At 50.5% G+C, this 27,573-nt stretch overlaps 1 protein-coding gene across 1 annotated transcript in view; it reads right to left on the bottom strand.

The window, feature by feature from the left end:
- Nucleotides 1-27,573, bottom strand: part of ITPR1 (inositol 1,4,5-trisphosphate receptor type 1) — a 160,142-nt gene that overhangs the window by 50,039 nt on the left and 82,530 nt on the right. Inside the window, exons 35-43 of the mRNA XM_064723957.1 lie at nucleotides 26,416-26,536; nucleotides 25,168-25,364; nucleotides 24,383-24,531; nucleotides 23,420-23,531; nucleotides 19,997-20,026; nucleotides 10,749-10,784; nucleotides 9,214-9,261; nucleotides 5,827-5,959; nucleotides 4,992-5,182 (exon numbers count right to left, since the gene is read on the bottom strand). Coding sequence (XP_064580027.1) covers nucleotides 4,992-5,182; nucleotides 5,827-5,959; nucleotides 9,214-9,261; nucleotides 10,749-10,784; nucleotides 19,997-20,026; nucleotides 23,420-23,531; nucleotides 24,383-24,531; nucleotides 25,168-25,364; nucleotides 26,416-26,536 — 1,017 coding nt within the window. The remainder of the gene's footprint in view (nucleotides 1-4,991; nucleotides 5,183-5,826; nucleotides 5,960-9,213; nucleotides 9,262-10,748; nucleotides 10,785-19,996; nucleotides 20,027-23,419; nucleotides 23,532-24,382; nucleotides 24,532-25,167; nucleotides 25,365-26,415; nucleotides 26,537-27,573) is intronic.

Below are 27,573 nucleotides of genomic sequence, written 5' to 3' on the forward strand. Positions count from 1 at the left end.
GAGAGCTGTGTGAGGCCAGAATTCTCTAGCAAACCTGACTGATGAGGAGCTGGCTGCTGAGATTTCTGTGCCCATGGCAGCTGCTCCAGGGACAGCACAGCCACAGCCTCAGGGGGCACGCAAGGGAGGGCACACAGATCCTCTCCACCAAAGAGCTTGGAGTTAAAACAGCTCAAAGCCTGAAGGTTTTTGCACTGTCACATCCTCAAGGAGCCTCACACACCCTGGTGAGCTCCAAGCCACCACTGCACACAGCACTGACTCACTGCTGCCATACTGGGATGGAGGCACAACTCTCATCAGTGCTGCCTCAAGCCAGAGTGGCCCCTGCTCCTCATCCCATCCCCAGCTCTGGGGGACAGCTGTGCAGCACATCTCACCATCATCCTCTGCAAAGAGCAGCAACTCTGCTCACATGCCTTAAAGCCAGGAGCAAACCCCACTTCCTGAAAAAATTCAGCTTTTCCTTGTGTGCCAACTCCCACCCTCTGGGACAGCAGTGGACAAAGGGAACCGAGGCACCACCACTCTGAAGTGGCAGAGGTGCATTGTGTCACCTTGGGGCAGCACTCAAACACTGCCTGCAACAACCAATGTCATCAACCTCATTTTACCTTCCCCGGCTGAAAGCACCAACATGTGCGTGTGGGTAATTTGTCACGCAGGCTGACTTTTGAGAAGATCCCTAATTAAGGGAGCAGAGTCTCCATGGAGAGGTGTTATGTAAGGGGCTTTACTTGCCATTAACTTCCACCGACCCAGGGAAGCCGAAACTCTTGGAGGTGAGGCAGAGCAACAGCACATGGGATTTTTATTTAGCAGATGAGAGAGGAGCATTGCAGGACCAGTCCTCAGCAATTTCCTGCACTGTCACTCACTGGCTGTACCACAGGAGAGCCTGGCCCTGCTGCCATGCTGTGGGGAGGGACTGAGTGCTCATCCCTTCCCAAGGAGATGCACTCTGAGTGCCCAGGAGAACCAGCACCCAGCAGAGCACTCCCTGCTCTGGGGAAGGGAGCCCAAGGCAGCACCAGCACGGCCTGGTGAGCCCAAGGCAGCACCAGCACGGCCTGGTGAGCCCAAGGCAGCACCAGCAGGGCCTGGTGAGCCCAAGGCAGCACCAGCAGGGCCTGGTGAGCCCAAGGCAGCACCAGCAGGGCCTGGTGAGCCCAAGGCAGCACCAGCACGGCCTGGTGAGCCCAAGGCAGCACCGGCACGGCCTGGTGAGCCCAAGGCAGCACCAGCACGGCCTGGTGAGCCCAAGGCAGCACCGGCACGGCCTGGTGAGCCCAAGGCAGCACCAGCACAGCAGCCAGGCACTGGCACCAGGGAGCAGGGCAGGCTCAGCCCTCACCCTCTGGAGCAGAGCGTGGGGCATCCCCAGGGCTGCTCAGAAGCGCTGAGCCAGCGCTCCCCAGGGGGATGCTCAGGGTTATATAAATTAATAAAGGGGTTGATGTAATTTGCAGCTCAGTGAGTCGCAGCATTTGTCAAGTTAATTTGTTGTCTGGTGCTGACCCCGTGGTTCCACCTCTGCTTCTGTCTCTGTGCAAACGAGGGCAGGCTTCCACTGAAACCCAGGGCTCCTGCTGAGCCGGAGTGACAGCCACCGCAAGGTCACCACCATCCTGCTCCCAAAGAACCTGACAGTGTTTCTAAGCGAATTCCAAAAGCTAAAGCCCAGAAAGTTTCCACCCAGAGAGCTGGAAGCGGGCAAAGCCCTTCCCAGAAGAGCTAATTTGCCACATTCACATTCACCCCTGCAGCAAAACACGGAGCAGCGTGGGATCCAGGGTGCCACACACCAGCAGCTCAGCCTCCTTCCTCAGGTGAACCAGGAGCATTTTCTCTTGTCCTGCTTCTCCCCCACATTCATTTTCTTAACAATACAATAAAAATCCCTCCTACCAATTACAATAAGGAACGCTTCGAGATTTGCTTTTCTGCTGGAGTTGGCAACCACCTACTTTGCCTACCCTTAATACTGGCCCTGCCTGCACCTAATGAAACAGCAACACCTATTGCAGTTATCCCTTCCCAGCATCATGGGGATGTGCTCTCCCACTGAAGCTCATGGGAGTTACCTGGGAACTCCCATTATTAACCATATTACAATCATCATGTGCCAGTTCCTGTGTGTTGGTACAAACCTTCTGCTGCACTCCGGGCGGAATCAATTTCCCGTGTGAAAACCTGCAGTTAAGAAAACGCCATGCAGGGGTGACACATTTCTGGCTTTGCTGCCAAAGAGCCTTTTTTACATAACCTGTCCCTACCCCACCACTTTCCTATTCTCAAAGGCCTGTAGATAGAGGCAATTGAAGTTCAGTAGAAATTATTCAAACTGAGCACAGAACAAACTTGTTTGGAACACTATCAATCAAAAGCTGCTAATAATAACAACAAAATTTTGTTAAATGAAGATAAACTCTGTTAGACCTCAAAGACAAAGCTGGCTGGTTTGGCTAGGTCGACTTTCCCAATGAGAAGTGCATCTGATGCAAAATGAACACAGTTATTAGTCCAGAGACTGGGGATGACTCTTGCACTGGCACTTACTGGAAACTGCAGAAGAACTGCAGAAAACTCACTCTGCAAGTTGCAGAGGTTGCCAAGCCCTACCTACCCGCTCTGCAAAACTTATCAAAGAACATTAGAGAGAGATCGGGATAAAACACAAGGGAAGGATCAGGTTAATTTTCTCAAGTGCATCTTGTTTCCACAAGCAGCCAAATCTTGCAGCGTGTTTTGTAAAAATGAATTCCTGCTAAGGGGAGACCATCACTTTGCTGCACTCAGTGAATCTTCACTGTGTCACAGCCAAAGGCTGCTGCACAAAACCAATCAGCTTTGCAGATTAGCAAGTACCCACACGGCTCTCCTGGGCAGCTGGGCTGCACCAGGGCCCTCTGCATTGTGAGCCATTCTTCCTATGAGGGGACAGCAAAGCTTGGTGACGAGTTCCCTGTCTCAGGATATCAGTTTAAGCTGGCCATCCCATCCCTCAGCAATTACCCTGGGACATACAGCCCTGAACTCATGATTTTACTAAAGAGCAAGCCTCCACCTTTGCTTTCATTCCCAGAGTGGAGGCAGCTGTTCTCCACAAGTCAAGCTTTGTGGTTGGTGTTTTCCCCACTGGAGCTCTCCTGGGAGCTCACAGTGCTGAGGACAGGCTGTTCCCAGCTGCCACTGCCAGCGTCCCACGGGCCCCCATGTGCTGGAGCCACTGCAAGGCACCAGAGAACTCTCTCCCTACCACCAGGAGTTTAACCAGCGTGGAGGAAAGCCACAGAACACGTCTGTGCACTGACCATGCTCCTTGTTTGCTGTTTGCTGTGAAGTCCATGGAGTGTTGCAGCACGGAACACGCACATCCCAACGGCTCCACGGGATATTTTCAATAACATCCCCTTCGTGCTTTGCATGCATGAGTAAGAGCTGCTGGGTGTGTCCGAGCCCTCAGAGCTCCCAGCATTAGCTGTAGGCATCACAAGTCATTTGGTTCCTAAAACATTCTGTACTTAAAAGCAGCCCACACTGCAGCAGAGCCCCCTCCCAGCCCATCGTGCAGGAGCACGCACCCAGGGACTGCTGGCTGCACTTATCCCTGCCTGGGAAGGATGGAAAGCAGCCACTCTGGCTGTGGAAGGACGTTGGAGAGGCTGGAGTGCAGCAGGGCCTGGCAGCAGGGCACAGTGTGGGGTGGAAGTGCCCCTGCCCTGAGAGCCATCCATCACTCCTGACCGCAGGGCTATTCCACAGCCTGCCAGCTCCTGCTCACAGACAGCAAAGCAAATGAACTGCCTCCCTTTTGGGTAAAAGGGTGTCTTTGGAGAGGGACTGCAGATTTTCCTGTTGGTTTGCAGTGGGTGGGCTAAGGAATCTGCTTCCAACACGGATTTGTGCACTGTGGAAGTGACTCTGCCCAATCCTTTAGCACTGTGGTCCAGGACAAGCAAAGGATCTCTCCATGTCAGGCTGGTGCAGTTTGTTTTTCCTTCCAGCATGACAGTGAGAGGTTACCTGAGGCTCCCTGAGAGCTGCAAGGATGAAAGCTCAGCTTCCTTTACATTAGAGAAGAGCAGGAAACTTAAAGGAGTGACTGTCCCCCAGGAATGTTAATCCTGTCATTGCAGTTTAAGGTGACACAGGATTTTCAACACTCAATTCCTATTTTATCCATTGCAAAGAAGTCTCATTCCAGAGCTTATACACAGGGGATTAATGAGGGCACTGATTACAGAGACAGAGTGAAGGAGCCCAGAGACATTCCCTGTTTTCTCAGGAGAAGTTTGCATGGACACAGGAGGTGCTGCTGTAGGGATCTAGTGTGTGTTTGAAACACAACAATCAGTTACAACTGGTCAGGATCAGCCCCACAGACAGACTGCAAACACAACATGTGCAGAGCTAAACAAATAAGATATCACAGATTCAATCATCTTTGTAAGCAAGTTCTGCTGTAATAAGGTTTTACTTTCTATTTGGAGGAGTGTAAGAGCTCACTGGTGTGTGTTCATTAATCCACACCAGGGACAATTTTCTTGTAGGGGAACCTAATCCTTATTGAAAACACACAAAGGAAGAACAGTGAGATTGCTGGAGAATGGTGGTGGTCTGGAGTTTACCAAACACTTATGTCAAATTCCAGTCTGAAATTGAACAGCTCATTGTAAAAGTCTCTGAGCACATTACAGTTACTTAAGTTATTTGTAAGAGCAGTCAATAACTTATCTACAAAGCTGTTTTATTTCACATTCCTCTATACTGCCCTGGAAAAACACCTCACGTACTCAGTGCCCGTGCAAACATCCAATAAGTTCACTTTTGCATGGCAGACATTAATATTTCCCTTAATTACAGGCCAAAGATCATTCAGATAATTTCCCCTCCCGTCTCCTTAACCCTCTCAAATTTCCTGGATTTCATATAAACATTTCCCTTCCCGACAGGGCTCAGTCACAAGACGGAGTTTTCCATTTCCCTACCTGTATGGTGGTGTTCCCACCTTCCAGCAGGGCAATGGCCAGCAGGATGCTCTCGTGGAAGACTCTGTCACTGGTGGCATTCATGATGAGATCTATGACCAGGTTGGAAGCACCTTCTTTATCCAGGTGGCACTGCACATCTGCCAGGCTCATCTCCCCTCGGCTCATGGAGCTCGAGCCAGAGCTTCCTCCTGTAAAGGTGACCAGGACAAACAGGATGGCACCGACACCATGGGCATGGCAGGGCCAGGGGGACAGGGCTTGGAGCAACCTGAGATAGTGGAAGGGGTCCCTGATCATGGCAGGATGAGTTTTAGAGTCCCTTTCAACCCAATCCATTCTGTGATTCCATTAGTGAGGAACCTGAGATAGTGGAAGGGGTCCCTGATCATGGCAGGATGAGTTTTAGAGTCCCTTTCAACCCAATCCATCCTGTGATTCCATTAATGAGGAACCTGAGATAGTGGAAGGAGTCCCTGCTCATGGCATGGTATTGGGAAGTTATGGTAAATATTGTACGTGTAGTTTTTAGTATAAAAAGATAACACTGCCCAGGGGCAGGCAGTGTGCCTCTGTCTGTCCTGCTGAGTGGATCTTGGCTGGACAGGAGAAAGAGTTTTATAGATAAGATACAACAAACAACCTTGAGACTGAGAAACGAAAAGCTCTGACTCCTTCTTCAAGCGCTGGGCTGGGAAAGAGACTTTCTAACGCATCTTGGGGGTCACTGTGAGCATTTAGAGACCTCGAGACTCCCTCACCCCGGGACCCCTGCGAACACCCCCCGCCCCAGACGCCCTCGGGAGGCAGCCGTGAGGAGCAGAGCGTGTCCTACCTGCCGTGGCAGCCTTGCCGGGGCCGCCGGCGGCCAGGGGCCCGTTGCCGAAGGCGGTGAGGCTCTCGCGCCGGCCGGCCGCGCGCACCGTGCCGTAGTAGCGGTTCACCAAAACCTGCCTCAGGGCCTCGCCCTGCACGCAAAGAGCACAGGGAAATCACCGTGGCAGCTCCGCGAACAAGCCAGCCACACGTGTTCATCGACAGCAGGGCTGCTGTTAACCAGCACCCTTCGTGTGGTGAGGGAGGGGGAATGAAACCCTGGAGAGTTGGAGAAATCCACTGAGCAGCTCCTGATGGGCTGGGACACTGCAGGGGTTTCAAGGGGCTCAATAAGATTATGGGTTCCCCCATGCAGCACACAGACAGCTGCACTTCAGGTTTGGTGCACAGCTTTCTAGACAGATTTAATTTTCCGAGAGTTTCGTTTTAATTAAGTTCTATTGTCTCGGTCTTAAATGCAAAGGAGTGGCATCTGTAGAGCACCAAAACAAAATCAAGAGGTGGATTAGAGGAACACCAGAAATGGTTTTAAGGAACAGTTTAATCTCCTCACACCTCTCCTGTTGTGCCATGCCACCAACCCTGCAGGGCTGTGCTCCATTCCCTCCACCAGCAGCTGACAGGACCCATCAGCTGCTGAACAGAAACCCGAGCGATCCCGCTGGATCCTGGCTCTTTGTTCCCTGCTGGCAGCTGCCGAGTCACGCCAGCCCTCCCAGCCCAGCTCCTCACACAACCCCAAACCCCAGAGCTCTGGCACAGCCCCAGCGCGAGCCAGCAGAGATCCAACACCTCCAGGGGAACATCACCCCACTGCTGCCACTGCAGCCCCCACAGGGATTCCCTGGGATCGGGGGAACTGGACAAAGCTGGAGGCACTGCCAGCACACAAACCCTGCACAGGGATGAAGGGATTTTTGTAGGGATTGTTGTCACTGGGAGCTCCTGCCCTGCTAATGGCAGCGTGGTTACAGCAGCTCCATCCTGGGACAGTGCTGCAAAGGGGAGGGAAGGGCTTTTCTGGGGAGTCAGAAAAAATAAATTTTAAAGAATTTAGCCAAAAATAATTTCCTATTAAAAATATGTCCAATGAACTAAAGCATCTTATCTTTAGTTCCATTCACAAAAAGTGCTCATCACCAATTTATTGATTCTTCAGTTGTATTTCAAATGAAATTGGTTGTCTGACTATAGATTCAAGATGTCATTTAATACATTAGCTGTCATAAAAAAGAAGTCTTACTCTAAAATTTCACAAGAGGCGTTTAAAATACAAGTAAATGGAACGACATAAATGTGCATTAATTGGCTTGTACAGAACTCCAGCCCTGCTGCAGTCCCACTGATTTTATACACAGCTGGCACTCACAAAGGTCACTTCAAAAGATCCTTATAACCCAAAAGAAAAAACAAAAAAGACAAAAGCCTATCTGATAATCCAGTTCTTTACCAAATGTCAGAAATCACTTCCACAGGGAGAAGCCCAACACATGCCAGAGCTGGTGAGGGATCTCTGCCCTGCCCACAGGGCTGGGCTCAAGCCAGGGCTCCCACTGCCACCCTGTCACCACATCCAGCAGCTTAGAAATGGTTCCTGGGGATTCTCAGTGTGAAAGCTGCAGCCCAGGAGCTGCATTTCATGGGATAGATGGGGAGGGAGCAAGTGTCAGGGAACAGGATGCAAAATAAACACAAAGTCAGTGTTCCAACTAGCTGCTTCCAAAAGCTCCCAAACAGCAGAAAAAAAGGAAAACTCCTGTGGAAGCAACAGCAGGAGGAGATGAGCACTTCTCCAAGGGGCACACGCTTCTCATCACTGCCTGGGCCAAAGAGAGAACATGTGGGAGAGGCAGGAGACAGCTCAGGAGCTGCAGCAATCCCTGTCCTGGAGCAGCTCCTGAGTCAGACAGCGACACGAGAGTGTTCAGTGCACGAGGCAGGGCTGGATCCACCGCCCTGCTCCCAGCCTGGCAGTGAGGGAGGCTGCGTGACAGAACAAGGCCAAGCCAGACAAAACCCCCTGAACTACATCTTCCCTGGACATGTGCACTGATTGGAAAGGCAGCCTGGCACCCAGATGGGCCCTGGGACACAAAAGGCTGCAAGGGAGCTCTCACAGCACCTTCTTCCTCCTCTGTTGAGCTAACTGGCACTCATCCTGTCAAATGGCATTTAAACCAGGGGTTTTTACTTCTTACTACAAAGATAACACATATCCAGCCTCGAGAACAGCTGCTCAGCAAACTCCACCTTGCCTGAACTCAGGAGGGCAACTAAAGCTCTTGGAGCTGCCCCCAAATTCTCCTTCTGGCCCCTTGTGGAGCAGGAGGTGACTTCTATTCCATGATCAAAATAGTTGGGGTGAGTGGAGACCTGAGCAGGACAGGCACCTCTGGTGTCTGTAGGTGTTGTGTATCCAAAACAAGGCAAATCACCAGAAAACACAGCAGGAACAAGTATCAAGCAGTTGTTTCTAGTCAGAGTGTGCTGATCCAGGTCTGGCAACACACAGTCACCAGCATTTCAAGCTCTAACTGGGAAGAAAAGCTTTGGTTCCTACAAATTCACCCAAACCCATGGTATCAGCTAACAAAATATGAGTACGTGATCAAACCAGAAGGGAGAAAAAATAAGTGGTATTTAAGAAATGTTCCAATTAATTCAGCTGCAATGCTTGGCTCCAGAACAGCTCTTTAACCATCCTGTTAGTGCTGTGCACCACTTTGACAAGGGCAGTGTGCAAACAAATATCAGATGTTTGGCACAAACCAGAAAAATCAAATATGGTACCTAGGGAAAAACCCAACAGCGTCCAGTTCCATCTGCATTCACACCAGGTAAGGTAAGAGTTAGTCACACAGAAATATCCCTGTACCTGCATCAGCAATGCAGATGCAACACACAACTCTAAGTGATATCAGAAACCTGCTAGAAGCTTTAAAACAGAGCATCTTTCGTGTTTTAGAGTGAAGCAGTTATAAGTTGTTGCGTTCCCAGCTGCAAGATCAGAAGAAATGGAGAAAGGGACCAAGGATGCTGCTTTTGCAGCTTGGCTGGCTAGAAAGGGGTGGTGTGGCCAGAGGAGCCAGCTCCAGCAGCACTGATGGATGTCACCCCACAGCAGAGTGATCAGCACCCACAGGGAAGGTTTGGACAGTGGGAATGGACCAGACCAGGACCTGAGTTCAATTTGGAGCAGCCAAGCACTCGTCCCTTCCATGTAACCCAGAGAAGGGGCTCCAGCACCTCACTCTGTCCATAGGGTTCCTTTTTTGGATTTTCCAGCCAGCATTTAACCACACAAGTTTCTTACATGACTTAGGCTTCACTGTTTACAGGGGAAAGGGAGAGATGGGTTCTGAACGTGCTCGACTGCTGTACATACCCTTCTATGGTCCTCCAGTTGCCTCTGGGGTAGAGTTTGATCAAGCTCCTGCTGCACGTGCAGAAAGTTCATTTTAAAGCAGAACAACACTCAAGAGAGACCAACAGCTTGGCACTCATGGGAATACTGGGGAGTCACAGCTGGATGCGAGGGGGGAGATGGGGGAGATGGACTGACAAACCACCAGAACAGGACACCTGCCCTCTGCCAGCCCTGAGCCCTCTGCTCTGCCACCCTCACACAGCCCCTGGCATGCAGGAGTGCCAGCAGTGCTCAGGAAACACTCGGGCTCTGCCTGCTGGCACAGCTCCACACAGCTCGGGGGGCTCGGCCCACGCATGCCCATGCACAGACACACAGAACACTGTCCCCAGCCCCTGGACACACACTCTGGGGTGAGGGACCCCAGCACATCCCACCGTGGTCACTGAAACTCATTTGAGACTGGGGAGGGCTTCTGGCGCAGCCTGGGCTCCCTCCCCATGGCCAGGATGGCACTGGGGACTCACTGAGCTGCCCTGGGCACGTCTCCAAATCAAACCCCTCTCACTGGAGATATTCACTTCCAGGAATGAAACTTCCACTTTGCAAAGCTGAAACACATTATGGTTTTGCTGCTTTAAGGCATCTCCAAAGGTGTAGAATAACAGCTCTATAAAGGGACCCATCAGAAACCAGGAGCCATCTCCCAGACATCTCAAATCCATTCGATGACCACTCAGAGTTTCAGGTTACATTGAAACACTATTCCACAAAATTTACAAATACAAAGGCCTAAACCATCACAAACACTTCTTTTTCTACATGATCTCACATTTATAAAAACTTCACAGCTCAGAGAATCAACATTCTCTCAGATTTAGACTCCCATGCTGTTTCATTTAGATTTGCACTGATTTGGCACCCAGTTGTACAATCTACCAATGCCATGTCTGGATGTCCCACGAATTTCAAAGGAATTTAAGATTTGATAAATTTTCCTGCCTTCTGTTTGGCAAATAATCTGCTTTATGCACATGAAGGACATGTTTCCACATATCCATCACCCTTACAACCAGTGGCCTTGACGAAGTGTAGTGACCCTGAGCTTGTCCACTGGGGCATTTTAAATGGGACATCAGCTGCTCTGGAGTTATAAAGCTTCCACTAAGAACTTCCCTTTCCTTAAAGTATTGAAGTTTTTAAGTATGTGAGGCAAAGGGAAAACCAAATTCTGCATTAGGAGCCAAAATGAAATCTCATTTTGCCAATGTAGGAAAATTTGAGAGGAGACTTCTCCCAGTGCCACCCTTAAAGAATAAAGGAAATGGCTGAAAGAAGGAGACTTAGGATTAGTTTACATTTTTTTTTAATATTTTCAGACTACCACACTGATGCTGTATTGGATTAAGGCACTTTAACAAATCTACTTATTTCCACTGTCTAACACCAGGCAGGAACACACACTTCACAGGGGTTTTTACCAACAAGACACTCCACTAGGACTAGTGAAACACCAATATTTGTGTGTGTACAAATATAGGTGGCTGACACACCTCTACAGGGCTCTCCGTTTCTGGAGCTTGCGGCAGCTAGTTGAAAGTAAAATGCAGAAAAATTAGTTATTCCTCCAGAATCTTCCATCCCAACAGCCATCCAGTGGTCAACAGTGAGGGGAAGGGAGCTGGCAAAGCACTTGCCTTCAGCTGAATCATCACAAATGAACTGTAGCTGTAATTACTGCTTACACTCTCCCACCCTGCTCCAAAAGGGCCACATTTGGCAAATTTCACAGGGATCCTTGGAACACCCCAAACTGCTTTGCATGAACTCAGAGGCACAAGCCAAAAAATGCAGTTGCAGGTGCCCAGAGCACTTTGGGGACCACAGCCCCAGGATCTGTCACTGGAATGCTGCACATCCACCCCAGCGGGGAGGAGGAGGCCAGGGCTGTGTATCACAAAGGTAGCAGCCTGATAATTTTTGCTGAAAAAAGGTATTCTGTGGATTCTCATCTCTAAACATACTTTGCTCAAGATAAAAGATACACGACACAGCACCAAACAGGAGCAAGGAAATAAGGGCCTAATGGTGACAGCTTTTCAAATTTAAAATGCTGATCTTCAACTGAAACAGATGAAGACAAGTAACTTTTATCTAGTCAAGCACAGACACACAACAGAGAACTGAACATCCAAACTCAACTGCTGAATTAATTGTGGGGAAATTGCTGTAATTCTCAGGAGCAGACACCAGGAAATAACACTCTCACAATCCTGTAACCCCAACTTGAGCCAGCATTCCTGGCCATGTGTGCCACAGGCAGGGACAGACCAAGGGAGCGCAGACTGGGAGAGCAGCCCAGCACCTGCTGCAGCCTGGGGAGAGCCCAGAACAGGCACAGGGAGGCCACAGATGCAGCAGGAGGAAAAATGAGGCTGCACTTCCCAGGAAGGAGCCCCAGGAGCCAGCACTTCCCCTGCAGGGCCTCCTTGGCCAGGAAAAAGACCCTTCTCCCTTCTCCTCCCAAGGGACTCTGCTCCTGGCCAGCTCCCATGGCCTTTGGTGGAGGTTTCCTCGCATTGTCACCGCTCCTGGACACGTCTCAAGCATGCTGATCCTGGGGTGGCCAAGTGGAAGCAGGCAGGGTCTGAGCAGAGGAGGGAACAGGAAGCAGCAGGTTCCTGCAGAGGAACACACCGTGCTGCCCTGCCCTGCTCCCAGGCTGCAGCCCCGAGCCTGGGCACATTGTCCCAGTGCACAGCCTGCCTGGGGCACAGGAAACACCCCTGCCTTCCCCGAGCCAACAGCAGCAAGGCAAACAGGCCTGCTCCCTGCAGGGGAAATGAGCTCCCTTCCTCCTGGCCAGGCAGACTGAAGCTCGCGGGTCAAGTGGACACGACTGCTGGACTCAGGATTCCAAACAAAAGTTTCCTTCTGGGCACTGGGACAGGGTTCCCAGAGAAACTGAGGATTTTCCAGCCCTTCAAGTGTCCAAGGCCAGGCTGGATGGAGCTCCGTGAGCAGCCTGGGACAGTGGAAGGTGTCTCTGCCATGGCAGGGGTGGCACTGGATGAGATTTAAGGTCCCTCCCAACCCAAACCATTCTGGGATTCCTGGGCTGATACCTTGATCCCATTTCAACCAAACACACATTTACATTCTGGGGCTGAAAAGCCCAACAGCACAGATGAAGAATCACATAAAATTGATAGTTTGCTCCTTCTCAAGCTAAAATTACAAATTCCAGCTCACAAATTCCTCTGTGGCACAGGCAGCACATCAGAGCCAGCCCCACACACTGACCTGGCAGCAAAACCACTGCCCTGGGCAATGCCCACGAGGATCACCCACAGCAGCACAGCCTCTGCCATCTTCCAGTAAGAACATAAACCCCAAATCCTGAAACTGTTATTCTTTGAGTCAAAACGGGGTCAAACAGCAAAGAATTATTGAGCTCTTGTTGCTGTGCTACACTTTGCACTCTCCTGTGTGTGCTGCAACAGCAAAACATCACCTTATGCTTTACAAGGATGGAACAGGGTGGGAGAGCAGCCCAGAGCAGTCATTTTCCAAGGTTTCTTGTGCCTCCCTAGATTTCAGCTCTGCAGCTATAGGACAGGGATGGTTTGGGGGGCAGGGGCAGGTTTTGGAGTACCAAACACAGGCAGTGATCAGCAGGACACAGTGGGCAGCTTCAAACCCAGTGGGTGGCCAGGTCGGAGCCCAACCTCTGTGCTTTCTACAGGCAGGAGGGAAAGGTCCTTCCAGCTTGCTGAGCAAAACCCTCTCTGTTCCTTCGAAGCTTCCACTCCCCCAAGGCTGGCCAATAAAGCTCCTGATGAGCCCTGAGGGCAGGAGATGCACAATCCCTGACCCGCTGGTGACCGCAGCGCTTCCCCAGCTCAGGCCACGTGTGCTTCCCAGAACAGACTGTCTGACTCACGAGGGGATGTGTGGCCCTCAAAAACCACCAGGGCACGTGACAGCTCCAGGCTGAGTTCAATGTCTGAGATACAGATGAGCTTTCCGTCCTCTTCCTTTGCAGTTTGGAGGAATTCTTCAAAGTTTTGGTCTCATTTGCTTTCAAAATAACAATCGCGATGAAAGTTGGTTAATTCTTCCTTCAAAGAAAATTCAAACTACTGCTGTGATAGAGTGGAAAAGGTTTGAGGAAAAGCAGAAAGATTTTCATTCAAGTCTGAAGCATCAGAATTGCTTTTTTCCACACTTTTCACAATGCAGTGAGCACCCAGACCACAGAGCAGTGAAAAGGCCTGAAGTGCATTTAAGAGGCTGGTGGAGATTCCAGTTCACAGACTGGGGCTGCTCCAGAGAGTGGCTTCAGCAAAACAGGCTGGAAAACACTCACATTGTAGTTAATGAGAGGGAAATCTTCTGATCAGGAAACTCACATTTGTGTGACCACACACAAACACCATTCAAAAACCTGGTCCTCTTCTCTTCAACCTCACCAGACTTTGGAATTCTGACAAAATAATGGACAAACCAGCACAATTCCAATCTCCTACACTTCAGGCTGCCCCAGAGGTGACAAACCTCAGCCTGCTGAACTGATGACATTTTCCAAACCTCCACACAATTCCTCCAGGTCTCTCCAAACATCCTCTCTCCTGTCCTGGGAGGTCCCTGAGCTCAGCACTGAGGAAGCTGAGCCCAGCTCCATGGATTTGGCTCCATGGACAGACAGTGGTGAGGAATGGGATGCCCTGGGCTGTGCAGGAAGGCAGGTTCCATCACTGAGAGGTCCCTTCTGGCCCCAAAATCTGTGAATTCAGGAACTGACCCAACTCCCTGCATATGGCATCTCATTACTGGGGTGGCAGGGGGAGACATTTGGCAGAGAGGAGGAAATAAAAAGGGAAAATACAACTGCAGAGTCGGCCAAATTGCACATTAAGCCTTTGATAGCCAGGTTGTACATCCAGATGCGAGGAACCAGAGTGAAGATTGCACATAAATGTTATTCTGAAGCCTCTGCCTCAGCTCCTGCATTGCCATTTTCAGCAGGAGCTGGAATTCCAGTGGGAATGGCTGCTCAGATTGAATCCTGCAAGTCCCTTTCCACTTTTTCCTCCTTTCTCTGAACTTCTCTGTTCTCCCCTTTGAAATACCATCAGCTCTTCCTTGAAAGGCACACAGCAAAAGCATCACCTTGTCTGATTCGTGGCAACAGACTAGAGCACAAATTATGTTGCTGTCCTTCATAACTCTTTAAAAATACCACAAAACTCTGTGCAGCCTCCTTGCCAAGTCCCCTTTGTAAAGCCAACACTGTTACCTTGTGGAGCTGAGGAGAAATTTGGATAGGAAATTTCTAGCCCCTGCAGATGATCTGTAGGTGTTTGTCAAACAAGCATTTGACTTGTTATGGAGAAGTTTCAGGGCAGAGGGGAATAACTGGGGCCCAGGAGCACTGAACTGCTTTGACAAACTTCCCACGTTGCATTTTCAGGGATGGCGGATCTCAGCCCTGCCTAAATCAGGAGATGTGGGGCAGCACCTTGTTCTGGCACAGGCTCCCCATAAGACACGTGGGATTTTGGGGGCAGGAGCAGCCCCCCAGCCCTGTCACACACCCAGGGCAGGGACACGGCTGAACATCCCTCCCCAGGGATGTGGGCACTGCCAGCTGAGGAGGAGGCAGATCTGCCACAGGGGCTGCCAGTGCCTGCACCCCGAGGGCACCAAGATCTACCTAGGGGAATGCCTTCCCTCACTCTCCAGAGTTTTCAGTGGAGAAATCATGTTTCAACTCGGGCTGGGACTTTCCAGGAGCTGGAGACCTCAGTGTCTGCCCTTCACTGCGAGTTCAAGCACTTCCTCCTCTTTAAATCCTCTGTCTTGTAGGACTTCTGCTGAATGCACTGAGAGCTGCCTTCACAACACATTTTACAGCAGCAGTTTTAATTAGCAGCAAGATGGAATAACTACTATTTTTTTTTGGTGACAAGTAACTGTAAGAAATGTTCCAGCCTCCTTTTCCAAGGAGTTCACCAATTCCAGTCTGTGTCAAAAAAAAAAAAAAGGAAAAAAAAAAAGCCCTGTCCAAAGATCGCAGGATTTCTCAAGGGGAAAAAAAAATATAAGGCAGCCCACAAAAATTTATGAGTGCCTGCATTTCCTCTGCTTGAGACATAACAAGTGAAGCACTGTCTAAGTGCAAAATACACAAGAGAAATGACTGCAGAGTAAGATCTCCACGAGGAAAATAATTCCCGAGTGCAGCTTTGCAGCTCTGAAGAGGTTAATACACTTCCTAACTCCAATCAAAAAATGCATAAAACAGCACATATTTTGCACCTTAGACACTGGAATTTTAGTTTATCATAGTAAAGAGCAGGGAGAAGGTTAATTCAGGCAACCCCTCTGAACCAGAATTTTCAGTTCCCTTTCCACCTACTTGAAACCTCAAGACTAATGCAAAGAGGTGAAAAAACCCCAAACCTAAACTCTACTGAGTGGGTCTGCAAGTGCATTTTACTGGATAGAGCTGCCTGTAGATAAATCAGCTGCATAAAGAAGTGCCACTGCTGAAAAAAACAGATAAAACACCAACACAACCCTAACAAATAAATAATACAAGGGAAACTCCGTGCTGGGTTTGGTTGAGTGGCTGCTGGCCCATACTCCAGAAACAGCAGAGCACCCCCATTTCACCCTGGAAATTGGAATATAGCTGCAGTGGAGGGGAGTCAGGCTGAGGGGAAGAAAAGCACCCCTCATTTCAGTGTGGAAATTGGAATATAGCTGCAGTGGAGTGGGGTCAGCTGGGGAGCAGCAGAGCACCCCATTTCACCCTGGAAATTGGAAGAGAGCTGCAGTGGAGTGAAATCAGACTGAGGGGAAGCAAAGCACCCCATTCCCCTGAATTGAGCCATGATGCACCCACCCATTTCACCTGGAATTGAGCCATAGTGCAGGAGGGGTCAGGCTGGGGAGCAGCAGAGCACCCCATTTTCAGTGAATTGATATAGCTCAGTGCAGGGGGGAAAAATAGGAGGTGAGCTGCAGTGCAGTGGGGTCAGGCTGGGGAGCAGCAGAGCACCCCATTTCAGTGTGAAAATTGGGATATAGCTGCAGTGAGTGGGAGTGGGGGGCCCTTCAGAGGTTCTGGGCAGTGAGTCAGTGGGAGCAACACCCCATTTCACCCTGGAATTGAGCATAGCTAGCTGGTGGTCAGCTGGAGCAAAGCACCTTTCACTGGAATTGAGCTCAGGCAGGGGTCAGCTGGGGAAGCAGAGCACCCCATTTCACCCTGGAATTTGAGCTGCAGTGCAGAGGGGTCAGCCGGGGAGCAGAGCCCAGCCCAGCTCGGCGCTACCGGCGCGGGCCGCGGGCCAGCGCGGTGCCTGTAAACATCCCCAGCGCCTTTATTGGCAATTACTGCTGAAGGTCACACATCAGCAGCGGGCCTAAATTCCAGGAAAAAAAGCTCTTCTTATGTAACTGCTGCCTGAATGTTGGCAGGTGCCCAGCGGAACAGCTCACTGCAATGTGGCTGGGAGGGGAAAAAGGAATATAAAAAAAACAAAAAGCAAAGTAGGCCATCTCCCAGCGCGATCGGCATCCTGCGCGTGCCACCTGCAGGTCAGCCCCGACGGGCCCTGCCTGCCAGGCCAGCAAACACCCATGGCTCCTCCAGGACAGGGCTGTTTCAGCAGCCAGGACTCGCACTTCAGGTGGAAACTGGGCCACGGTGTCCCCAAAGGGCAGCCCTGGCCGGGAGGAGGGACAGGAACCTTTCCCAGAGCTGGGCTGGAGCACAGGGAGCCCACGGTGCAGCTCAGCGTGCAACAGCAGCAAATCTGCATTTGCATCACGCCCGCACTCCTCAGTGGGCTGAGGATTGCATTAACAGCACATTAAGCTGTTGTGTGCAATTACAAGCAGGGTTTAGCTCTTGCTGTTGTGTGAGGATTCACACTTGCTGCAAGAATTCACCTTGGCCCCAAAGCTCTTCCCTGAGAGAGCAGCAAGGCTCCATCAGGAACAGGATTAGGGCAGCTCCAGCCCAGGAAGGAGGCCACAACAGAGACTCAGCCCAAGGGCTTCTAAGGACAATGCCCTGCCTTGGGGTTTTGGCTTTCTCACCTGAGACACCTGCACAGAGCCCATGTCACACACGCCCGCTGAGCCCTTCAGCTCCTGCTCCAGGAGAGGCACAGAGCAGCCACAGCACAACCCAAAGGCCAGCTCCGAGCTCACAACCCCCCAAAGCAGGAGAGAACCAACACAGCCGTGGTGCCAGTGTGGTGGGACTCATGGTTTGGGTTTTCTATCAATGCTCCACTGCTTCTCCTTGGAAAACTGCAGCTCCTCCCTGTCCCTCCTTTCCAGCACAAAGGGAATTGCACATAAACCCTCAATAAAAGTGTGAGTTAGGACAACAGCACCACCTCTGCTGTTCCCTTCCTCTCCACTCCTCCAGCACCCAAAGCCCCCAAGCTCAGCCCAGAATTGTCCAGGGCTGGTGCCAGCCCCACACTCTGGGGATTTCCTGCCACTGGGTGAATTCCAGCATTATTCACCCACTTCCAAAGGACACTCCAAAGAGGGTCTTTCCTGACTTTCTGTCATGATTTTCACTAACAAACACAGATCTCCTGGTGGTTTTTATATCCTTTGTTTTTGAGACCCACTGCTCGCTGGGATTACCATGCAGGACACAACTAAGATAACTCAACCTACATAAAATTCCACCATGAAATCAAGCCATCAACAGTTACTTCAGTGGAGCATTCCCTGAGGGAACAAGGAGCATTTCAGCTGATCAGAACATCTCAAGTGTGCATAGTCTTGACAGAAAAGCAAGTCAATAATTTTACTAATAATGCAGAGTTTTGTATTCTTTGCCCTAAATGTTTACAGTTTCCAGGGCTGACAAGGGGGCAAAAAAGGAAACCAGAAAATCCCAGGATTTGAGACTTGCCAGTGGTTCCAGCTCCATCTGAATCCCTTCCCTGTGCAGCCAGTGCTCAGTGCTGATGCTTACACACACACCTGCTCCTTCCATGCACTTGCTCCATTAAGGGGCAATAAAATTCCTCCTTTGCAGCCTCCAGACCAAATCCTAAATTGTTCTGCACGCTCTGGCTGATTTACTGCAGGCAAAGACAGCACATCACAGCCAGAAACCAAAGGGAAAAGAGTTTCACATTATGACTTAATTTGCAATTAAACAATTCAACTTTCTCTCTGAAGTTTCTCCAAGCTAAAATTATACATATACACACACGTGCTATTCTGGGAAGCTGCAGCAGCACATCATCCAAAGGACCTGGCCTGGTGGAAGCATTTCTGTGCTACAGGTTAACTTCTGGAAACCAGAGCAGGCTGCTGGGGTGTATGCCCCAGGTTGAAAGGGGAAAAAATGGGTTTATTAACAAAAAAAAATAAAGAGAAACAGACAGCAGAGCACCTCTGTAATGCAAGGAGTGTGTGTGGAGCATGGGGACACACCTGAGATCTCACCCCAGCACAGCTCAGAGGTGATGGCACGGCAGTAAATGAACTTGTGCAACAAGAAATTTGCCTTTCAGGTCAAAATCAGACTCTGGGCCAAAAGCAGTGATGGGAAACCTGTTTCTTAGGGAAGGGACCTTCAGTTCCAGCCCTAAAATCCCCCCAAACAGAACACACTCTCCAGCCCAGCCTTGGGTAATGTGCACATTATTTGTCCACTTTAGTGATAAACAGTTTGGCTTTCAAATCCATTTCACCAGGCAAGGTCCCCAAATATTTCATTTTCAGAATGAAGTTTACCCAGTGAATTCAGGTGGTTAACATCAAAATCAACAAGCCACACCGTAAATTGCTTTCTGCAGATTTCATGACCTACTCCACTAAATAAAGGTCAGAAATGCTTTAGACATTTTAAGTGGTTGAGCTTTGCTCCAAATAAAAGGCTGGCTTGGGAGAGAACACAGGAAACAAAGCACTGAGAGGAAAATATTTCTTTTTTCCGTGGTATTTCAGTAAAATAAGGTGCCAGTCAATCACTTTCTCAGTATTATACATTTATGCAAATTCCACACCCACACCAGGGTTTTTTTGAGCTGATGAGGAAGTTGCAGAGCAGAGGCAGCTCAGCTCCCTCCGCCCTGCCCTGACCAGACTCCAGGCTCGTCAGAGTCCTTGGAAAGCTCCACGTCAGCTCAGCTCCAAGTTTTCCCTCAAACGGGGCTTTTCACCCACAAACAGCTTCCCAAATCACTGATTCCTCAGGGTTCCACACCTCCCACCCCACTGGGGCACAGCCAGGGCACTGCAAGGCTCTCACGAGCTGCAGCACTGTCACTGTCCCTTCTTGGGAACACAAATCCTACACAATTTCTGCCCCTTCCCAGTCCCACCTGCACCCACCTCCCTCCAGCTCCTTCAAGGACACCATTAAAACTCACTATTTGGCTTTCCAAATAAGAAATAACCCCTCCACACATGACAAAGGAATGGTGGCCAAGTGCTAAATGCTGACTGCTCAGAGCAGTTCACCCTCCAGATCTGATCCTAAACTTCACAGGATCTACCATGGCACCAGCTGATTGCAGACTACCAAAAATGATAACTCTCCATCTGGATTAATATTCCAAGAAATGACATGTGGAATTAGTTATGGTAACTATTCCCAGGATAGACACACAGCAGACTGAGAACCACTAATTCACTGACACAGGCACACAAATCAGAACGCTCAGTGCTGCAGAGACAGGACAGATCACAGGGCTACTGGTAAAACAAACACCATAGAAACAACACTGGAGAAGAGAAATAAAATTAAAACCTCAGCATTATCCAATTCAATGGTAATCTGCTGGGAAAGAAAGAAGGGGAAGAATTGAAAGCAAGGATTAGTGAGAGAAAAGAAACATAAACTTCATGTAAGGATCTTATAAATCATTTAACACTTGAATGCTGCAATCCAACATTATTTCTGCAGTGGGCACGAGGAACATCTGCCAGCTCTGGGTTAGGGAACAGCCACTGCTGTGCCAGGCAGCTTGGGAGGCAGGATGTACCCTGGCTTTGTTCCTGTGCCAGGGACAGCCCACGTGGGCTGCCTGACCCGGAGCCAAGGACTTCACCCTTGGGCACGGGAGTGTCACGAGCCCCGAGCAGAGCAGCAGCAGCTCAGGGGCTGCATTTCCACTCTGCGAGGGAAAATGGAGCTCCCCAATCTGAGCCCTGCGGAGCTGAGGCGAGTCAGCTGCTAGGCACCCGGGGAGACGTGCATGAATGACATGTTTCAGCACAGTGAAAAACTTGGGTCTAGCCTACACTGTCAATGTGGAGCAGTTTTGTGCCTATTAAATACCGCACAGTATGCTCCCCGTCACTGAGCCATCCTGAGCGCGTGCCAAGCGAGGAGTCTGCAGCAATATGGAAAAATTTCAGCCTTCCCACAGGCTCCTGTGCATCTGTGCTCTGCCCACGGGTTCTGCTGGCTGCTGAGGAGCCCCAGCTGTGGGAGCAGGGCTCGGGGTGACAGGAGCACACCCGTGTCCCCCTGCACTGCTCAGGGCCAGCAGGGCGAGGGCATCTGTGGGCTGGGAGAGGCACAGCCCAGGAGGAGCCCTGCACATCCTTATGGAAGGCAGGCTGCTCCTGAGGGCACCACAGGGGCTGCAGCAGGACCTGCCCAGAGCTCTGGACACGGGTGGGGAGGGACAGCTGAGAGCCCTGGCACAGGGACAGGACAGGGACTGCAGCTCTGCACTGCCAGGGGTCTAAAGGGGCACTCAGGAAGGAACCCTGCCCTATTAAAATCCTGACAGGGATTGCAGCTCTGCACTGCCAGGGGTCTAAAGGGGCTCTCAGGAAGGAACCCTGCCCTATCAAAATCCTGACAGGGATGCCAGCTCTGCACTGCCAGGCTTTAAGGGGCTCTCAGGAAGGAATCCTGCCCTATTAAAATCCTGACAGGGATGCCAGCTCTGCACTGCCAGGGTTTAAGGGGCTCTCAGGAAGGAATCCTGCCCTGTCCAGGTGGGGAGGCCTGGCACAGGCTGCCCAGAGACAGCAGGGATGGCTGCCCCAGCCCTGCAAGGCTTCAGGGCCAGGCTGGGCTGTGGAAGGTGTCCCTGCACAAGGCAGGGAGGGAACTGGGTCATCTTTAAGGTCCCTTCCAAGCCAAGCCTTTCCCTGGTTCCATGCTTGAGGTCAATAAACAGCTCACAAGGGTGAGCTCTGCACCTCCATGGATGGAAGCACCTCTAGGCAGGGACTCCAGGATTTACAGCAGGGTTTTTACAATGTAAGAGGGGTTTTTCCTTCTCTTTTTTTTGCTACACTACAGGATGATTTTAAAAACAAAAGGTGCTACCTTTTAGGTGGTGACTAAATTCAGTTCTCTGAGTCACAAGGGAGAATAAACCCCACTGCAGTGCTCCCAGCCAGACAGCAAAAGCTGTTCTACTACTACTGACAGTCTATCTGTGAGCAATCAGCTGCTCCTTCCGACTCAGAAATCACTTCACAGGCAGGCATATCCTGGCTCCTTATGTAACTGAGCCACTGCTTCAGCAATCAATGCTTCTGCCACACTTGGAAGATTTTTTAGCACCTTGTGGGGTTCTCCATGGTCTGAATGGTGCAAGGTATGTTAACTGCAGCTTCTAGAAATACTGCTTCATCCAAGTTAGCTGAATGAAGCCTAAGAAACTCCTAGAAATGAATTTCCATTTTGGAAAATCTCTCAGTGGCAAATTACATTTAAGGGAAACTCTCAAAGCTCTGATTGGGTTTCACTGGTGTTTATTACACACAACATGCATCACACACTGCTTTTATTACTTGAGGTGACCTTGACAGTGTCTCCTGGCTGCTCTGACAGGAAAGGACACACTGATGTGCTAGAGAAGATGTGATCTGTGCTTACACTGAGTCTGTTCCTCACCAGGAAATAGCAGCACCCATTAGAGGATCCCCAGTCCTTTCCCAGGAGCAGCCTGGCCACAGGCAGCCCCTTCCAGCATGGATGCCTCAGAGAAGGGACCTTGAGGAGGGCACAGAGGGTGATGCCCCAGCACAGGGTTCAGCCACTTGGGCAGAGGACAGTGTGCCCCAAGGTGACACCTGTGCCCTGCCCTGCTCCCTCCCCATCCCACAGGATGTGCTGCTTTCCCAGGGAATTCCCTCAAACCACGGCTGCTGCCCAGGGAGGCAGTGCCCGGCTGGGCTGGGCTGGCAGGGCAGGGCAGGGAGCACAGCCCTGGCCATCCCTGCCCTGAGGGCATTTCCCTGGGAGCCTCCCGTCCCTGGCACAGCCTGGGTGTGCTGGGAGCAGCCACACGTGCACACCCACGTGTGCCAGGCTGAGCCCTGGCACCACGGCCTGCTCCTGCCTCCTGCTGACATTGCCAGGGCCCAGGATGCTGCAGGTTCCTCTGCCTGTGGAGCATCTCCCCCCTGGCAGCTGCTACAAACCCTGCCTGCTGTTCTCAGACTCTGAAGTTTTTGCCCTTTCTGCTGGGAATTGGGCATGAGCAGCAGCTCCAAACCCTTCTGTGGGGGAGAACTGGGCTGAGACACCCCCTGCTCCTGGGCACAGCCACAGAGCCCCTGCCCCATCCCAGCTGCTCCCCACTCTGTGCTCCCCTGCTCCCACCGGGTGCCATGGGAATTCCAGGAGAATCTCCAAATCCCAGTCTCAGCTGACTGCAACCACTTCTAGAAACACAAACATATGGGAGCGTACACACTGTCCTGATGGAATAAAGAATAGGTCTGTACCTACAGAAAAATGTTGCTCTCAAGCAGGCAAGAGTTGTATGTAGGAAAGGGAAAGAAGAAACACGGGTGGGTGTACAGAGTTTCCATCTATAAACCACAACAAGATTACTCAGTTGTACACAAATTCAAATTAGCTACAAAACACCCTCTTGTTGCAAGGCTGCATGACCTGAAGAGTCACCTAGACCTGAGAATCAAAGATGTTACAGCCTTCAGGAAAAGGTAACAAAATTGAGATTTTAGAGTGCCAGCAACTGTGGGGATTAGACTTAACCTTGCCAGTCTCAAGAAGAAAAGCAGCAGAAACAAGCTTAACTTCAAATATGATTTGAAAGGTATTAGTTGACTAAAAATGTTTTGTCCCTGCTCCAGCCTAGGAGTGCTTACACATACAAAACAGCTCAAAAAAGCAGTTGTTTTGTTTTCCTTGACCGAATAAAGGCAGTGTTTAACAGAATGCTGGATTGTACCTTACCTTTTCTCCATAGCCTCTATCTTTGGTCATCATTTCCCTGAGCGTCTGCAATACCTTAATACACAGTTTCTCCTCATTCTCCTCCAGCAGCTGCTTTGTGTGCTTAATTAACCTGAAAAAAGCCATCAATCAGGTTAGTGCAAATATTCTAAAAATGGGGTAAGATAGATGTGCTTATCTGCACTGGTTTATGCTGCAAACAAGGTTTATCATCATACTGCTACACACCCATGCTGGAGCCTCCTCTCCAGAGCAACACCTGACAGCTACCAGGGGAAGCTGTGGGCAGGAAAAGAGCCAAAAACCCCTCTGGCTGCAGGCAGCAAGGAATCAGTGGGATCCAGGGCATGGTGGTGCTCCAGAACAGCCAGTTAACAGTGAGAGATCTATTCAACCTGGTTAAAAACAGACTGAGAGCCCTGGAGGGTGCAGCCCCAAATCCAAACCACCCAGCACTTGGGACTGACTCAGTGCCCAGCTTCCACCACCTCTGCACAGAGCCCACCCTACAGGAGGTGAGGGGATCTGCTCTCAATTTGCCCTCTAAAAGCCCCTGCAATCTCCCCTTTCCTTCCCTCCAGTGCTGGTGATGCCCATGACAACAGCTGATCCTGGTGTATTCACCCAGCACCTCGGGAACATTGCTGGGGTGAAGGCAGTATCAATAACTGCTCAGCTCAAACTCTAACTCATTTGTACAACTGCTCAGGACATTTGCATCCTGCAGCAAACAGACATTTGAAGCATTCGTTGGGAGAACACATCAACCAGTCTTTCCCCATTCCCACAAGCTTATTTTCTCCCCCACCAAGGACAAATGGCCTTGACCATATCAAAAAATACTGATTTTTACAGATATTTTAGAGGATCTCAAATATTTACCAAGCTGGGTAAGAGGGCTCCATTCCACAGGGCACAAAATTGGAAAAAAACGAAACAAGCCAGACTTCTAAGAAAACTTACTTGCAAATGAAACCTCCACTTTCACATTTCCTCCTGGCATCCGTGTTCTCTGGGAAGAGCAGCTCAGGCCTGTGGAGCACATCCACCAGCACTGACAGCTCTGCCTGGACCAGGGGCCGCAGGCGATCCTCCAAGGCTGACACGATGTCCTGGGGAACAACCACAGCAGGCTCAGACAGACATTAACAACACACCCAGAGCTGAATTAATTTCACTAACGGTGGATGAGGGGCAGGACAGTGAGCTCTGTCCTGGCTGAATAAATTAAAAAACCTCAGGGTTTGCTTAGGTGAGGTTTTCAGCATTGCTGTGGCCCTGCAGGGGGAAGGGGGCTGTGACAGTGGTCACAGGGGTCCAAGGATGAGGGAAGAGATGAGGATCTGACTCCATGTTTCAGAAGGCTGATTTATTATTCTATGATCTATATTATATTAAAACTATACTCAAAGAATAGAAGAAAGGATTTTATCAGAAGGCTAGCTAAGAATAAAAAAAAAATTATAACAAAGGTTTGTGGCTCAGAGAGAGAGTCTGAGCCAGCTGACTGTGACTGGCCATTAATTACAAACAGCCACATGAGACCAATCCCAGATGCACCTGGTGCATCCCACAGCAGCAGATAACCATTGTTTACATTTTGTTCCTGAGCCCTCTCAGCTTCTCAGGAGGAAGAATCCTAAGGAAAGGATTTTCCATAAAAGATGTGTGTGACAGGGCTGTGCATCACTCAGGTTGTCGGGATTTCACTCAGGTTGCCACTGAGAAGGGTTGTCAGCACCTGCAGCTTGCTCAGGAGGGTTGATTGTCTCGATGATGTTCCTGTAGTCCCTGGAGGCGGCGAGCACCGAGTCCCTGCGCGCGGCGTTGCGCGCCGTCATGCGCCAGTTCATGGCCGTCTTCTGCACGATGTTGTGGGACTTCAGGAACAGGTTGTTCACCTGGCTGTCCAAGTCCACAGGGATGGCAATCGCTCTGCTTTTGGCTGCAACAAGCAAAATCAGTGTGCAATGAGACCCTGAGCCCGTGAACCAGCACAAAACAGGACCAAGGTCTATGCAGCCCTTCCTTCTACAAACTCTCCTTCCCAGGCTGAGAGGAAACAGCCTGAGGTTGCACCAGGGAAGGTTTAGATCAGACACTGGGAAATTAGGATATTAGGATTTTTTTTTCCCCACAGAAAGGTTGTAAAGCATTAGAAAGGGCTGCCCAGAGAGGTGGCAAAAAATATTAGTATGTGACACTTGAGTTCATGTTTTATTGATGATCACAGTGGGCTGGCAGCTGGACTTGACCACCTTAAGAGATCTTTTCTAACCTTAACCATTCCATGGCTCTTTGAGTGCAATTTAAACAGGGCAGGGTCAGGCCTGGGCAGGATTATGTTTAGAGGTTTCCACACCTCAGAGCTGTTACTGTTGTTTGAGGTGTGGGAGGAGGAATCCTTCCCTAAACACACACAGCCCCAACAGCTCGTGCTGGCACACGTGGACACACAGCAGGAGAACCTGACTCCACATCCAGTACAAGCTGCTCTTGTGGACACAAAGTGGAGCAAATTAATGGGCAGGAGTGGCACTCCCAGCTGCACCAGGGAAGGGTCAGGCTGGACAGCAGGAGGAATTCCTCCATGGAAAGGGTGCTCAGGCTTTGGAACTGCCCAGGGAGGTTTGGAGTGCCCATCCCTGGAGGTGTCCAAGGAAGGGCTGGAGGTGGCACTCAGGGACAAGATGGGCATCGGGCACAGCTGGGATCCTGGAGGGCTTTCTGAACCTCAGTGCTTCCATGAACACCATCTCCCTGCTGCAGATCAACAGGCCTGCAGGGAGCTTTGAGGTTAGGCAGAGAAAGCACTTCAGGTGACAGTGACAACACCCACTGCTCAACCATGATCCATCAGCACAAGCCTGGGCTGTGAGTTACCCCAGGTGGCACCTGCAGGACACAACCCACACTGTCCCTGTGGCAGCATGGCACAGCAGCCAGGCTGGATGGCTGCAGCCTGGGGCAGGCACCGTGCTCACCCCGCTCCTTACCTACGTCGGAGAGCACGCGGATGCAGCTCTCCACAGAGGCCTTCTGGCTGGGCATGAGCCAGGTGCAGTGGTAGACCCTGAACACGCCCTGCAGCAGCTGCACGAACACGGGCTGCCGGGTCTGCAAGGCAAGCACAGCACGGTCACAGCCCAGCTGGCTCTCCAGCCCCTCCAGCTGGGCTGCAGCGCTGTTGGGCAGCTCCCCGTGGTGGCAGGGTATCTACCTCGGCATCAGCAGCTGCATGGGAAGGGTGGGAACCAGTGCTGGAAGGGAAAATGAAACAGGAGCTTCAGCAGCAGAAAGCCCTGGTAATTGAGGCCTGACTAAGCAAAGGAAGTGAGCAGTCACCTTCATCTGTGTTATCAGGGCTATCAGCAACCCTGGCACACAGATTCCTCTTTTAGTGTTGACCAGCAGCTGACTCAAGAGGCCACAGGTAAATGGGGCTTGGCTATGTGACAGCAGAGCTCCAGAGTTGGAAACTCATCATTGCAGGCATTATTAGCTGGGATCCAATTCACTGAGAAAGCAGCTGTGTGTTATTTGGAACACAGGCAGTGGTGAGTGGCAAACACTGCAGCTGCTGCAGGATCAGCCAAAATCAAGGTGTGGTTTTCACCCCTGAATTTCACAAGGTGATCTCCCACTACAGACAGGTGAGCTGCTCCAACACACCCAAGCCCATGAGCTCTGTTCTTTCACCTTTGCAGCTGCCCAACAACAGTGACCAAAACTCCATTTGGTTTTGTACAGTGATTATTTAGTAGAACAACATATTACAACCTGTAGAGGAAAGAGGATTTTAAACATTTCAATCTGAGAGGGAACACCCTGTGTCCCTGTGCCCACTAGCTATGGAATGCTTCTACCAGCTACAGGAACTACACCACAGTGCAAACACCACAGGACTTAGGAACCAGGGAAAAAATACCTCATTTATTGTGGCCAACAGTAAAGCCTGTTTGCGAGAAAAAAGTGGAGTTAGAGTAAAAAGCCAAATCTATTAGCTAATTAAATCTGTTAGATCAATTAAATAAAACACCATTACAAAATGTACAAGGGGAGAACCAAAATTTAAGCCCCCAAAATTGCTAAGAGGCAAATACCCATTATCCTTTCTGGAAATAATCCAAACACCAAAAACCATGGCAAACAAC

The sequence above is a fragment of the Zonotrichia leucophrys genome, chromosome 12, assembly GCF_028769735.1.
Source record: "Zonotrichia leucophrys gambelii isolate GWCS_2022_RI chromosome 12, RI_Zleu_2.0, whole genome shotgun sequence".
Lineage (NCBI taxonomy): Eukaryota > Metazoa > Chordata > Aves > Passeriformes > Passerellidae > Zonotrichia > Zonotrichia leucophrys.